The sequence below is a fragment of the Lissotriton helveticus genome, chromosome 11, assembly GCF_964261635.1.
Source record: "Lissotriton helveticus chromosome 11, aLisHel1.1, whole genome shotgun sequence".
NCBI classification, from domain to species: Eukaryota; Metazoa; Chordata; class Amphibia; order Caudata; family Salamandridae; genus Lissotriton; species Lissotriton helveticus.
The window spans coordinates 1,037,867,754-1,037,884,504 of record NC_136072.1 but is presented as its reverse complement, the minus strand read 5'-3'; the positions used below and the strand labels follow the sequence as shown (position 1 = coordinate 1,037,884,504).

Genomic DNA, 16,751 nt, shown 5'->3' with positions numbered 1-16,751 from the left:
CATAAAGCACAGATAATGATTATTCGGTCACATTTGTATGAAGTGGACCATAGGTTTAATCACAGCAGAGACTACTCTATCACTGCTATGATTAAACCCCTCAGACGGCCCTGCAGTGTAAGGGCCATCAGAGGCAGGCCTGTAATTCTGACTGCCAAATTTAGATGGGCGGAATTAGAGGTCAGTTCACTGCCCGTCACCGCCAGGAAAACCCTTGCAGTACTGGGAAGTTAAAACTGCTAAATGCTCCCTTCTGCATTGAAGAGCACTCCCATGGCAAGGGGTGGATTTTCATTTTTCTTTTCAAACAGAAAATCCAGTTTGGGTTTTTCTTTTTGAAAATAAAAAAAGAAAACTGTTTGGTGCAGGACTTCGTCCTGCTGACAGAGTCCTGCACCAAACAGCAAATTGCATTGACAGGAACCGCCATGACAGTGGTTCCTGGCAAATATTTTATAAATGACCATGAGCTTGGAGGTTGGTCCCTCTACCAGGGTGACGGAGAAATTTACTCTGTCGCCCTGGCAAAACAACGGGCCATCCACCAGGAAATAAATTAGGCACTTCATAACTATGAATCACTATTTAAACAATATACATTTTGAGAACGAATACACATAAAACAAGCAAGACCTTCAAAGATGGAGAAGAAAAATCAACCAGCATACTAGTTTCAGAAGAAATTTTGGGAACAATCTTTGTAGTTTTGCCTTGCATTTGTTGAACAATTACATGGCCACATGTGTTAGTACTGAATACACAACTGTTCATAAAGCATGCATTTCATTCATGCATAAGCAGAATATGATACAGTAAGGTTTAATACGACTTTTACTGCTCTACCTCTAAGAAGGCTATGTTGGGAAACAGACAAAAAAAATTGCCTAAAAAGATAACGGTTGTATGTCAATATATTGAGGTTAACAAACGTGTTGTATTTCACGCTACGTAAGTAATTGTAAATATAGATTTACTCTACTTAACTCCTCATCTACTTATCTTGACAATATTGTGCTAGTCGATATAGTGGATGCAATATGTTTGTCATCCAATTTATTGCATGCACTATAGTGAACCTCCCTCCCCACCCCCACTGACAAAATATGTGACTGGACATCGAAAATAGATTGACCTATAGCGGTAATGCCCTGAAGTGGTTCATTAGAGCTGGATCTGGTCACATTTTCAGAGTAACATAATAAATGTGTTTTAATGGAAGCCATTGTTACCATGTACCAGTCATGGCATTAGAAAAAAGGTAGTTCACTCAAAAAACTATAAGTAATCAAGGGTAAATAACAGACTCTGAAGTGTTTGGCCTGTTGAGGAGCGAAGGGTAATTTGGTGTGATGCCCCTGCTATGCCTTCAGATTCAACAGTAGCTCCTGGAACCATATTTCATGCCAAAAAACTCTGACTTTTACTACTGGCCAGATGCAGATCCGAGATCAGACCATATGGCATAGTCCTCACCATGGTGTCCTTTAGTTTGCACTCTGGGCACTTCCTGTATTGAATAGACGAGCATGAATGGATAACTGTGAACAGGCCTGTGTACTCTCCATAGAGCTATGTAAGGATTTAATCTCATCGATGCTCATGGTGAGCTCGTCATGAGGCACGGCGCTCCGGTGCTCATGACGAGCTCAGCACGTCATGAGCCGTGGAAGGCTCACACGCGAGGATAAGTCCCCTGCTGTGCTGAGCGTTCCACGGGAACGGGTGTGGTCATGATGAGCTCAGCTCGTAATGAGCACACAAGCGCCATGCCTCATAACGAGCTGAGCTCGTCATGAGCATGGGGGCGCTGTGCGCGCCCTCCCCCCGCCCCCCAGCACAGCGGGGGAATTACCCCCGCACGAAAGGGGTTAAACTGAAATGACAATTTAATTAATAAGAGCATGCTGCCCTGTTCCTACTGCTGAGTGGACTAGATGTCATCTCAAATATGCCTTCTTTTTTATTTCTGCTTAAAGATAAGGTGAATCAATGAAATAGCACAGGGTGCCCGCTATTGCATGGTCTGATAAGTTGGCCAACATTATCTTTATAAAATTGCAACTCTAAACGGGAAACAGAGCAATATCAAGGGTACTCCAACCAATATAATCTCGAGAATCCTAAGCAAATTGACCGAATAAGTACAGTATACTTGCTAAGTGAGCCCTAAAGAGAAGAGGTACAATCTGCCAAACATGGGTTGACTCTGGCTAGAAGTAGGCCAATGACTTTGAATAAAGGTTTTGATGAAACTGGACTCAACAAGTTGGACAATGCAACAATAATTTGAAGTAGAATAATTCTTTTGTGTTTGTAATGAAAACGCTAATGAAAAATTGTATTAAGCACTTTATGTTTCAGAATGAATATGAACGTAATTGGTGGATAACATTGAAGAGAACCAGGCCTTCAACATCCCGTTTTACCCACGCATGAATATTGTACATTTTGTTGCATCATCAAGTCAGATTTAATAAGTCCATTAAGGTAATTTTTAAAACATTTTTAAAATAAAACAGGGATGTCCATGTGCCCCTGCCTCTCTTACTCCCTCAACCCTCAATAATCCCTCCCACCCATTGTTATGTTATGTTAATTTAATTTATAATGTGCACAAAACACCCAGGGAGCAGTGTCTCGCTGCAGCACAGCTTATAAGAAGAGGATCAGACTGATTAGGCCTAGAATAACAATGTTTTTAGAAGTTTTCTGAAATTGAAATTATCTTAGCTTTGGCTTATTTGAAATGGGAGCTTGCTCCACAATAGAGGAGGCAGATAAGAAAAGGATCTGCCCCCGAGCGAGATTTAGTGATACGTGGAACTGAGAGCAAGGTTTTATCGCTAGATCTCAAAGCTCTGCAAGAACGATAGTGGACAAGTTTTGTAGCATAGGTAGCTTGGTGCATTGACTGCAAGGACTTGTGAGTCAGGCAGCAAACTTTAAAGATGATTCTTTTGCGAATCGTCAGTCAATGATGCGTGCGTAGAAGAGGGGCAGAGCCCATCCTAGCTGGAAGATTACGAATGAGACGTGCTGCTGTATTTTGCCCATCCTCATGCACTCTGTCATCAATGAGAATTCTCGCTCCTCTTCTCTTTTATTCATACCTGTTCCTCTGAAGATTTATTTAAAGCGCTATTACTGGGGAACTCTTCTTCTTCATTGCATGCTCTGCGGTTGCGCTCAGTGCTAATGCCAAAATAGAAATAGTGAACAGACTGTTGCCCCTGAATGATGCTAGTGAATTTTATAATGTATTCCTTTCTTGTTTTTAGAGTAATTTTTTGTGTTTTAAATTGTTTACTTTTTCACCTAGGCTGATCTTCAATAGCCAGTCATTCAGCACGTTTTTCCAACATGCGTATAGAATGACATGGGCTTCCATCATTTTCCATTTTCTCAATTTCATTTTCTCCAACTTTGATTTTCTACTTTGAGCCTGACTTGACAAAGAATGTATTTGCATTAACTTTGTCTGTTGACTACACATTGAGTTGGGGCATAATAAGTCACTTAACGGAGCCTACAAACCAACTGATTCCGTCCAGGGTAACAAATGGCAAACATAACCACACAGGCTGGGTTAGAATGCAAAGACAAGGTGTTTATAGTAATACATGGCTTAAAATAGAAACAAAAGCAGATGAAGTCAACCATAACCAGCCCTAGGAGAGGATCACCCTTATTCAAAAGAGCTCAGGGATGCAGAGGAAACTGAACATATGCAAAGTCTCATTTTATGTGTATGATCTTGTGTGTTTATGATGCTTGATGTGCTGAAGCATGGTAAAAGAAAATGGGTAATAGGCCATGGTATTTGACTATGAGCAAAAGCTATCCACACACGATGAATCACACTTACTAGTCAGATCGCAGAAGACCTTTGCCTTCCGGGTCAAAGACTTTAAAGGCATTCAGGATGGTCTCTTCTGGGTCAGCACCTGAAATGGACAATGGACAGGAATGGGAACTGAGCACTGTCTTGTTTAGGGTGAGCATCTTTGTTTAAAGATAGTCATGGGAATAAGGCATTACCCGTACCTTTCAGTTTCTCTCCAAACATCGTGAGGAATACAGTGAAGTTAATTGGTCCAGCCGCTTCCTTTAACATGCCTTCCAACTCCTCGTTCTTCACATTGAGGCGACCTATAGAAGGAAGGTACAGATAGGGATCATACAAACAGTACTGTAGATGGTCATGTGACTACTTGGATCAACACAGAGCTGAACTTCAGTGTTCACAATTATAGCACCATGGAATCCATAGGAATGCACCTTGGGAGTGGAAGGTCTCTGTAACTTTTTACTTGTTTTCACTTAATTTCTACTGAAGATATTTTCTCAGACAATTTATCCCTGTGGCCTCTTACCTTACTATAGGCATGCACCGGCTACTAATTGTGTTGCTATTGCTTTGGCACCACAACACTGGGTGCCAATCATCCCTAATTCCATGCCTTGGAAAAAGGAGCCCCATGCTGTCCTTGAACTTGAGTATGAATTTAGGAAGGCTCTCTTTTTTCTCATGAGGATGACCTCCTCACTCCCATGGCTCCACACTGTCAAAGGTTTTGGTGGCAAAACCAGAATAAAGGTTGTGTTGCCTGTACGGGTGGACTGCAAACATCCACTGCTGGCATGACAGCCTGAGTCGCACAGCTCAGTACATGCTGTGACTCCTGCTGGGGTCTGGAGCAGAAGGGCAGAAAGATTAAGGTAAAGGAAAGGGCAGGTACGTGCAAATCCTTTGTGACTCTTCCACCATGCATTACTCCTGCTTACCCCGGGAGCACCCCCACACCCTCCAGGAAAGGAGTGGTGGGTCATGAGCGACTGATCACGGGGATGATGATTTTGCATCATCATCCAGAACTGGGGGAAATTTAAGCTGGGCTTTTCTGCCGCCATGATGACCATATGTGTCACTGAGATCCATGGGCTAAAAATAATCTATATCTGTCCCATTAACTATCCTAAATTCCATGCATTATTTTATCTGTTTATTTAAAATTTGGAAAGGTCAACCCGCACCTGGAAGGGAAGTGGGTGATGTAGAAAATATTTAAATAACATAAAATAAGATCAACAGTGTACATTATAAAGGAAACGAGTAAAAATACAATTGAAAACATACCCAAAAGCAGATAACAGTAATCAGTAGACAGAGAATCTTGACCTGTCACAGTATCAAATGAGCACATTGAGAAATTCTCCCTGCAAATTCAAGGGATAACTGGGAAAGGTAACTTGCGAATCTACCTGGATATTTCTCACCATAAACCCCAGTGAGAAAAGTTAAAAGCCCTGGACCTTAATACAGCAGACAAAAGAATGACTCTTAACTATGGATCAATCATAAAAATGAAGCCTCAAGTACACAGGTTTGGCAAAGCCTGACTGACTGCAGTGAATGGCATGTGGGTACCAGAAGCTAATCTGGCCCACTTAAAAATCACAACAGGAGTTCATTGTGAACAGCATCTTAAGGCTTCCTCCTAAACATTGGCCTTCAAACATTGAATATTGTATTAATTATTCATATATATTCAAATATAACCTTTGCAATTGCTTCACATCCTACAATTAAAAGATTAATTTAAACTCTTATGAAGTACTAGAGGGGCGATCTAGGGGGTGCATGATGAAATAGGAAGCGCTGTCAAAAATATTGCATGCGGCAGTCTTTGCTAACTCATAACTCTGCAAAGAAACATGTCATACCAAAATAAACTTTTTTAATACGTTAATATTTTAAAGTCAATTGGTCTGATTCATAAACTACAATTTGTAAGACATAAAATAGTACTAACGCAGTACTACTTACTTAGTGCAAAATGCAATTCACAAAACTAAAAGTGGAAATCTCTACCTCTCCTATTTTTTCAATGGGGGACATCTGTACTTTTAAGATGAGTACTTAGTACTAAATCTGGCAGGGACCAGGGTAAGTGGTGGTTAAATGGAGATAATCCACTATGAAATTAGAGAGGGTTTACTGAGGAATGGGCTGCTACAGACACGCACCCCCAAACAGTAAGCACATTGCTATTCTCAAACTACACCTCTAACACTACTTCTGCCTTGAAGGTGACAAAACAGTAGTATCAGTACTCCAGCCCAGCCTTGGATCAAGGCAAGCACTATAGATAACCACTTAGAGGTACTGCATTATACTCCTATGGAAAATAATAGGAACTTAAAATGACACCCCATAGGAAATAATGTTAAATAAATCAAATTAGTTAAACTTTATATATATCTATATCCATAATATCTATCTATCTCTCTCTCTCTCTCTCTCTCTCTCTATATATATATATATATATATATATATATATACATATATATATATATATACATATACACACACATATATATATATATATATATATATATATATATATATATATATATATATATATATATGTATATATATATATATATATATATATTTTTTTTTCACGTGCCACCCACACAAATCCAGCCACTCCCACCATGCAGAGCCAGTGTGGAACAACAGGTGCAAGTTCTGTTAATCATCAATATTTGTCACCATCTCCAACATCAGAGAGACAAGGAAAGTTTGCACTCAGAGCTTCACATGAGCATGTAGCTTATTTGGTAATGCGTTTCAACCTAAACAGGTCTTCGTCTCGGCCTCGAGTGCTTCATCCATATGCAGGACACAATACCTCATATGGCGTTCGCAGGTATGGCAAATGTGCAATGGTTACCTTGCCCTAAGTAGTACAGAAGCCCTAAGGTTACACCTCCTAACCACCTTGATGATTTTTAACAAATCATGTCATGCCTCGAGACCGTGACGAAGACCTGTTTAGGGTTAGGCACATTGCCAAATAAACTACATCCTTATGTGAAGTGCTGAGTGCGGACTTTCCTTGTCTCGCTGATGTGGGCGGTGGTGACAATTATATATATATATATATATATATATATATATATATATATATATATATATATATATATATATATATATATATATATATATATATATAATGTAAGCAATTATACATAATTATTAAACAATTATGTTATTATTTTAAAATAAAATAATAAACGTAATTAAAAAAATGTATTAAGTGAAACCTTTATATTTTTACTAAAAATGTTACATAATTAAATGAATTCAACACATAACCTTTAACCCATGCATATTAAATACAATGAGAATGTTATTGTAGGTGGGAATTTTTAATTACATATTATTTATAAATTAAATATATATATAAAATTACATAATTATTTTATACACATTTAGGGCCTCATTACGATGTAGTTGGAAAGCAAAGCGACCGACTCATTGTCAGAATCGGTTCCGACTGATTCGCATTCGGCGAGTCCGCACTACCGATTATGATGCTTCCAAACGGTGTTGGGAAAAGCTCCCATTAACTTCAGTGGGATCCTGTGTTCCGACCGACAACACAGGCTCCCATTGAAAGAAGGGGTGTTTGTGGAAAACCTTGCACCTAGTGGCGGGCACCCCATAATGCCTGCCATACAGTGCATGAACTTACAGCGGGGTCCCTTGGGTACCCCCACAGACCCCAACCGGAGGCCTCAGGATGAAGGGAGGCCTACTACAGGCTCCCAAAGACCGACTCCTTGTCAGAATCGGTTCCGACCGATTCGCATTCGTCGAGTCCGCACTACCGATTATGATGCTTCCAAACGGTGTTGGGAAAAGCTCCCATTAACTTCAATGGGATCCTGTGTTCCGACCGACAACACAGGCTCCCATTGAAAGAAGGGGTGTTTGTGGAAAGCCTTGCACCCAGTGGCGGGTACCCCATGATGCCTGCCATACTGTGCATGGATTTACAGCGGGGTCCCTTGGGTACCCCCACAGACCCCAACCGGAGGCCCCAGGATAAAGGGAGGCCTACTACAGGCCCCCAAAGACTGTTTCCGACAGCCTCTTCGTGTCAGACAGACCGAGTCGAAAAGGTTGTCTAAATCTGAAATCGTAATCTGCCGGTCGGAAACACTGTCCATAGACCTGTATGATTCGGCGTCGACTGACTCAGAGTCTCCTAATGCCGGTTAGAAACGATTTGGAATGACCGAACAGTTTCCTTTCCGACTGAGTACATCGTAATCGGTCGGTTCGGAAATGTTTCCAACCGAGGGGCCGATTCCAATCTCGCTCAGAAAGCATTGGGCCTGAATCGTGTCCGGAATGCTTTCCATACCACTCATGTCAGGGGAGTCTGACCGAACAAGTACGATGCTTTTGAGTGCATCGGGATTCGATTCGGTTGGACTCCCATTGACTTCAATGGGAGCCTGTGTACCGAACGCGTACACAGGCGCGCATTGGCAAAAGGGGGGTTGGGGATAATCGTGCATCCTGTGGCGGGCACCCCTTAGTGCCTGCCACACTGTGCATGGTTGGAAAGGGGGGACCCATTGGTACCCCCACAGGTACTCTTCGGAGGGCCCCGGGTGTAGGGGGGCCTGCTACCAGCCCCCAAAGACCGAATCCGGCAGCCTTTTCAATCCGGGCAAACCGAATCATTAAGGCTGTCCGAATCGTTCATCGTACTTTCTTCCTTGGAAAACCTACTCCAATAGAGCTATACTATTCGGCTCTAGAGGGCTCTATCTCTCCCAATGCCTTCCGGAACTGATTTGGTTAGCGCTAAGGCTTTCAAGGCATCGTACTTGGTCGTTGGGAACAGGGATCGATTTGGTTGGGAATAAGGGCTCCGGATTGGTTTAGGCAATTCCGCATCTGGTTTGGAACCCTCTAGAACGAGATGGGAATCCGCCCCCGAGTCGGAAACATAGGTTCCGATGCGGTTTAGGGGAATCCGACTGTCATCGTAATGAGGCCCTTAATGTGTTAAAGGGCTGTAATATTTTATTTAATATATTCTATGCTAATAAAATATATTTTAAAATTAATGTACATTTATACTTGACATTAAAATATTACATTTTTGTAAAAAATATAGTAAACGTCAATAATTTTTGCTAAACTTTTCTATAGGGAGATCTTAACCACGGTGGTGGCGCTCTCCACCTACGTATATAAAGTTACACTTGTAAATTCAGGCTTAGATGCCTGAAGTTAGGGGTTAGAGACATGTAAGTCTACTCTTAGATGTAAGTCTGCACCTGGTAATGATGGATAGCACAAAACTGCAGTTTTACACCTCAGTGCACAAGTCGATTTACAGGTGAGTAAATGTACACATGTAAATTTACGTTTGCGAATAAGCCCAAATGGTTTCCAACAGTTGGCTTTCCAGGCATTAGATGTGATTACGCAGGCATTGCTGGTCAAAAATCACATGCCTGCATCAAGAAAAGTGCCAAGATGCTGTGGACAAATCCAACCTATGGTTACTGCGTGAATCCATCCCATACAAGGAAGGCGGTTCAAGCATACAAGTAGGGCGGTCTGGCACAGTTCCCAGTGGAACTCAGAAAATATGTAGTTGCATGTGCTGTTTGTAACTGAGAATGACAAACTTCCAGGTGGTGGTCTACGATAAGTTACATGGCCAAGGGGAAGGTGGCTATATATGTTCACTAGTGCGTTACACTGCCAGCAGTCAGAGGCACAGTCTAGTTTCTGACTTTCATATCTTGGAACCACAAGACCAGGGTTGGTTAATAGAGATTTGTGACTTCCCCTGCCAGGCTGCCCACCCCTCTCATCTCTTCAACCCTTCATACAGGAGCTGGGGGACCAAGGATATCCAATGAGACAGGCTATCTCTAGTGATATCACTTCCGGTGCAGGGACCTTCATCTACCAGGTGCCACCCGGTGTTGCCCTCTTTGGCGAGTCATCGCAGCGAAAAGAAGCAGAGCCGCTTTGGGCTGTGATTGTTGTCTTTAGAGCTGAGCTAACAGAGGTGTCCAGCTTTGTATTGCCATTTCTATGGAAGCATTTTCGCACCCTAGTCTCGAGGACTCTGCCAGGCTGAAAATCCATGCAGTGCTTTTCGATCTACCCTGACACTTGAGGGAGAAGCTTGTTGGCAGGTAAAACATAAGTAGCATGTACTGGAAGAAATGGTAGGAAATTAAAATAAAATTGGTAGGATTTTCAGCACTAAATATTATTTTAAATGTACTGGGATCTAAATAGGAACTAAGGAAGAAATATAACAGGCAGTTCTTGAACACATAATTAATCTGTTCTGGGAAGCTATTTAAAAGTCCTCATTGTAAGATATGCAAAAAGGGAAAGTACTGTGTAAGCTGTACCAAAGGGGGAGTACTGCTCATTGTAAAGCACTTTCAGTGAAGGCAGATTAAGGAACAGAGGCACACTATCAGATGACATGATTTGCTAAAAATCAAACAAGGAGGTGGAGCCTTAGGGCTTCTGTACTGCTTTGGACAAGGTGCCCATTACATATTTTCCATATCTGCGAGCGCCCTTGTGAGATATGACGTCTTGCATATGGATAAAGCACAATGGCCTTGGCGCAGCGAGAAAGAACCCTGTATGTCAGGTCATTGTTGTTTTGTTCTCCAACAATGAACACCTACTTTTCAAGTTTCTTCTAGCACTACAAAATCAAACATGAGGTCCACTCAGCAAAGGATTACTGTTTTAAATGGAAAATACTGCAGTGGACTTTACACTTAAGGCAAAGAGATCCCAGTTAGGCAGACATTGTTTTTCTGATGGAGTCTAGTCTCATATTCCATGAGTGCAATCATTAAAAAAAAGCTGGCAAGTACACATATATATTTTGCAAAACAGACACAGGTACATACAGGAAGATACTGGGAGACACAGACATGGAAGGCACTGAGATACATGGACCCTGGGCCACCCTGTGGCATCACTAATATTGGGAAGATAAGTACAGTGGGAAACTGTACGAGAACATCACAAGACAGGGACACCAGAATTCACTAACAGTGGGGACGCAGGGGCAATGGCAGACAGGACACGAGAAAGACAGGGACACAACGACGCCAGGAGTCACTGGGGTGTCACAAGTACTGAGGAGACAAACACATGGGCACTCACTGAGAAACTTTGGGGAGAACACTGGCCACTGGGAGATATGTACATCGGAAGACACCAGGGGCACGGGAGACATGGACAGAGGGAGACACTGACAAGGGAGAAATGGATACTGGGGAGTCAGTGATACCAAAAGAAGCAAACCCTTGGAGATATGACACCAGGAGACAGGTGCATTGGAAGACCCTGATGAGCCACTGACCGCAGATTCATAGAAAACTCTGGTAGATGCTCACCAGGAGGGATAGAAACACACTGAGGAGTCACAGAAGCTGAGGAGACACAAACATTGGGAGATAGGAGCATTGGGATATAATGAGAACTCAGGGGAGCCATGACACCTGGGACCCAGCTATTTGACTGATGCCCGATGGAGCTGCCTTGTTTAGCTAAAGGGGGACGGGCTGTGGATTCCCTCCTCGAACGTCACCTACCCAGTCGGTATTTGGGCAGACTTCCTTTCGTCTCTCCTGCCGTCCTTTCCCTCATCCTCCACCCTCACACTTCCCCTTTCCCCCCTCCGCTCTATTTGCCTCACCTTTCTTTCCTCTCTCAATGTGTTGCTTATTTTTGAAGTAATGTGTAATTGTTATCATTTTCTGTAACAGTGTGTAACATAATGTAAACTACGGGTCTAGCTAGCGCTATATAAAACTCATTAAATGAAAAAAAATAAACTGGGAGTCACGGATATCAGAAGACACTGGGCAGTCGCTGTCATGGGGTTAGTCAGGGGCAAAGGACACACAGATCCTGAGAGACAGGGACACTGGCAGCATCTGAGCAGAGTGCATACTGGGAGATACAGACAGAAGGCCTTCCTGAGTACAGTATTTTTATTTATTTTTTATGGTTGTTTTTGAAGGTGCTACAGATATCAATGGATGAATAACAGCTGTCAAAGTAGACGTTGTGGCAACAACACTGGTAGACTTGGTTGACATGGGCGTCTTTGGCAAGGCACATTCACTGAGCTACTGGGATGTCTTGGGAGTCGCTAGGGAAACATGCAGACTGTGAGATACAGATACCAAAAGACACAGAAACACATGACACAGTAGACCGAGACATAAAGACGCACAAGAAGACGTGGTCATGAGGGGGAGAAGGGCAGATACAGCCGCAGTAGAGTCTGCACACAGCACTGCCACACTGGCACCTCTCGAGAAAGTTCACAGCTCTATGATCCCATAAAAATGGGGAATTTTCTTTCAATGTTTTAGTATTTCATCCAGAAATTGGAGGGTTTTCCATTAATACCATTCGCTAGATCAGAAACTAGCTTTTATGTCATCCTGTCCAGAAAGAAACTTTGGGGCCTGTTCACAAAGGTAATTTTCCACATGTATTTTTACTTATATGTGGGGCCTATTCACAAACTGTATTTATCAGTATACTTCTTAGTACTACAATAGCACTACTATTGTACTACAAAATGCTATTCACATACCTACATGTGGCGGTCTATGCCTACACCACTCCTATCTTTTATGTGCAGAGAGCTCTGTTGTGACTGCAAATGTCTAGGACAGATGGAAGTGGCTAGAAAATGGGGAATATTTACTAATAAAGGGGACGGGCTAAGGGTAGAGTAAGGAGGGTCTAAGGAGGGGTTAGGGAGTGGTTTTGTGAGGAACAAGCACCATCCACAAAAGAGTAAGACCATTCCACCATTCTTATTCACAAACTAACCTATTATAGTTACTACTGAGAAAAAAGGACCTAAAACAATTGTAAATGTCATTTGGGTCAAAGTTGGAGTTAGTACAGCTGGGGACTTTGAAATATAACCACGTAGGAACTAATGTTAAAATACATTCAATTATTTTAACAATGTAAAGCTATATACTCAAATGTTTCTAATGTTAAAACAAATCTAAAAATAAAACATAAATATTACTTTATTTTAAAATATTGTGTTAACCTTTTTTAATATACATATTAATGCAACACTCATATTTATCAAAAAAATTAATATCAATGTTAATTAATTCTATATGTCACTTTAATAATTTCAAATACATTTGCTTTTTTACTTTAGGTGGGATTTTTTTTAATTGAACATCAGAAAAATAATTTCATTTTACATGTAGTATATTCCAAATAGTTATTTTTTTAATTTAAAATTAAACCGTTGTACCATTTTTATATTATTCTATATTTCAAATAAATATATAAAATTAATTAACATCAATATTATGCATAAAAAGACAATTTTTTTTTACTTAATAAACTTTTTCCTATACTTTACAATGGGAGTATTTTCCAGTGTGGTGGTGGAAATCTCTGCCCAAGCATCAAAAGTTATAGGTAGTAAAGTTAAACTCATGAATTAGGCTCCACCTCCTGATTTTAGGGGCTATGATCATGTAAGTCTTTACTTTAGAGTAACTTTACACTTGGAAACAGTGAATAGCCTAAAGTAGTAATGTTACTCAAAATTGTTAGAGTACATTTACACATGTAGACACACTTATATGTAAATTTACCTTTGGGAATACCCCCATGAATATTTACAGTTATAAATGGTGTAACTCTACGTGTAATTCTACACTTTTTTGGTTGGCACCTTTTCGGAGTGTAGATTTACATCAAAGCGTATACTTACTTGTCTCCACGCACTCTGTTCAGGCAGTGGAGACATCTAAGACTAAATTTAAGAGCTCAGAGTTACTATTTGTAACTTTCAGTGGTGGCCTTAGGTATGTGCAAGCTGTGCACCTGCACAGGGCTACCAAACCCTAGGGGCCACCACGCCAATATATATCCTTAATATAATAATCCTCTGAGGATGGATACATATTTGCGTGGCAGCCCCTGACAGGGATTTGGCGGCCTACGGCTTTGTTCCACTTCCAAACACCCTGACCCCCCCCCTTCACTGGCCTGCACGCTCCGCCCCGCCCAGACCCCCACTTCCGGGGCCCCCTACCTACGCTCCCTGCCCAGGGCCGCCATGAGCCTAGAGCTGCCACAGTAACTTTTTACACATAGTCCCTGTGGCAGAGAACTCCCGGTGAGAAAGTGTAGGGAAAATGAATATAATTTATTAATTATTTTAAATAAATATACAAAATATGTTATTGTAAAACACAAATGCAAAACAATTTAAATATGTATTTAACCTAGAACTAATAAAATAAAATATTACAACATAATACCTCTTCAAAGTAAATGTTTATTAAACAATTAAATAATTTCAATATATTAATTTATTTTATAAATATTAATTTTCAAACACAATTTTAAAATCCTCTCCTTGCTACTGCTACTATTTTTATTCTCAATTAATTTTTAGCAAATGTAATTACAAGTTCTGGATGTATTTAATGTAAATTACTTTTAAAATTTTGAATACAAAATTCGAAATACAATTTCGTTTTTAAAAATAAGGTAACTATTAACATTTTAAAATAATTATTAAATTTGCATCATTTTTATCACAGAATTTTTTTTACATTTAAAAGTCAAAATAACGTATTCATTTTACCATTATTTCCTAAAGGGTGTTATTTTAATTCCCTGCATCTATTATGTTTTATGGGAGTGTTTTGCAGTAACTGTGAGTGGCGTGCTTGGTGCTTTATTTACTCTAAGGTTGGGCTCGGTACATTTACACCTTTTGTGTCAACTTTAGGGCTACAGTAACTTTAGAAGTTTCGTTTAGAACAACAATGGTCTTACTCTTTTTTGGGTGTGTCTGCATTTGCATGCCCCTCCCAAAAATCATCTTTACACATTCATGAATAGATATTCCCCATTTTCCTACCACTGGGCAGGTTGCTCCCACATTTACACTTAAATTATGTACTTACGTGTGTGGAGGTCCCAACACGTTGTCAGAGATCTCCAGTAAGAAAAGATAGGCGAGGCGGAGGCCTCTGTTCATAGGTTAGATCATGGCATGTTATAGTATGTGAGTAGTACTATAGTAGAACTGCTCACATACTACAATGCACAGTTTGTGAAGAGGCTCCATTTGGTACAATCTATGTAACTGCCAAAGGTTGTTCCTACATGAGTGACTTACCAAGTGCAGCAAAGGTGTCTCTGAGGTCCTCCTTGTCGATGAACCCGTCGCGGTTCTGGTCCATGATGGTGAATGCCTGCAGGCGAAAGGTCACTCATTAGGATTCACATCTCAAATAACTGTGCATTTCCCCTCTTGGTTTTGTAATTGGAGGCTATTGGCAGCCAGCAGTCACCTGCCTGACCAGAAGGAGGCAAAAAGTAAAGGTGAAGCAATTTACCTGGCTGGTTGGGCTGGACGAACAGCCAGACAGCCCATTATTTGCTTATTTCTCTCCAGATGCTTGCTTGTTACATTTCCACCAAAGAGTAGTGTATTTATCATTTAAAAAGAGGACCAATAATTAGCAAAACAATAAAATATGCTGTTCCTCCCCAATGATATTTGAACGTTTTGCAGATTTCTAGATTATTTTGGTCTACCTCCATTTTTATTATTTTAAGCGTTGTTGTAACTTGGGTGTCGTCCGTTTAGTGCATCTTGTAGAGCAGGTGTCTATGGTAATATGTTTTAGATATTACTTTATTAATATTACGTTTATTTTCAGACGTTTTAACATTTCCTGTTTGTCGTGTACTGTGGACGTCACTTCCTGTGAAAGGTTATCAGGACTCAGTCTTAAGAATTCGAAAACGTGAGACTTCAACTTTCAATAATGTCTGTTGTTCATTCAAAACCAGTAAGCATCGATTGATAGCAACTCTCTCTTGTGTTTGCAAATAAATGAAGCACACATAGAGTTGTGCTATTTAGGCAACCTGATGCTTTCGAAGTAATATTTGTAGAAGACAATTTATTTTCGCCCAACATTTACCTTTCCTAAAAGCAACCTAACGCCATTCTTTATTAACATATTCAGTTTACTTCTTCCCTTTAATCTAATTTATTCCAAGGGCCGAATTTCCGCAATTGAAAAGGAACACAGTGCAAAAAGGACATTAACCATTTCACTGTTTAAGAGCATAAAAATCACTTTAACCCCTTGCTGCAAGGGGCCATATTATATGGACTACAACATCCCTCGAAAAAAGGGTTAACATGGATACCATCATATGACGTTATGGAGATATTTATTGAAAGACCAGACTTCTAAATGGAGATCATGCAGTGGAGAGGGCTCCGGTGACACCCTAGGCAGCTGGCACATACCATTGTGTAAGGTGGGAGTGGTCGAGACATTGGGTGCCATGAATACGAAGACGACCCCAAACATTAATGAGACATCTCTTAGTCGAGGCATCAAGCTAAGTTACCCAGTAAGAGACCGGGCAATGGCTCAGGACTACGCAGTTTGGTCCTTTATGGACTGTAGGAGACACAGTCCGAGGCGCACCTGTCTGAGATCCCACACAGACTGCCAGACACAGGTGTGGTCTAGACTCTGACGTCAGACCTGGGTTCTAGCCTCTCTATACGTATCTCTGGCCTGCATCCACGTGCTGTGGCCTCAAAGGAGTGACGGCACACCAATGTGTGCACTGAACAGCAGGGAAATTGTGTATTTCCAACCATAGTAGAATTTTGAATTCATCAAATAGCACTGCTATGAATCTGAGTTAATACAGGTAGGACGCAGTACATGATTCTTTAACTTTTTGGGCAAGTGACATCATCGTGGGTGCTGTCAGATCATCATTTACGAAGGCAAAATTCCATTCCTGCGTCACAGAATCAAGAACAGTGAAGAAATTAGAAGTTGGC

At 40.9% G+C, this 16,751-nt stretch overlaps 1 protein-coding gene across 1 annotated transcript in view; it reads right to left on the bottom strand.

The window, feature by feature from the left end:
• MYL2 (myosin light chain 2) overlaps positions 1-16,751 on the bottom strand; it is a 35,701-nt gene that overhangs the window by 3,826 nt on the left and 15,124 nt on the right. The window contains exons 3-5 of the mRNA XM_078667474.1: positions 15,051-15,126; positions 4,045-4,149; positions 3,866-3,944 (exon numbers count right to left, since the gene is read on the bottom strand). Of these exons, the coding sequence (XP_078523600.1) occupies positions 3,866-3,944; positions 4,045-4,149; positions 15,051-15,126 (260 nt within the window). The remainder of the gene's footprint in view (positions 1-3,865; positions 3,945-4,044; positions 4,150-15,050; positions 15,127-16,751) is intronic.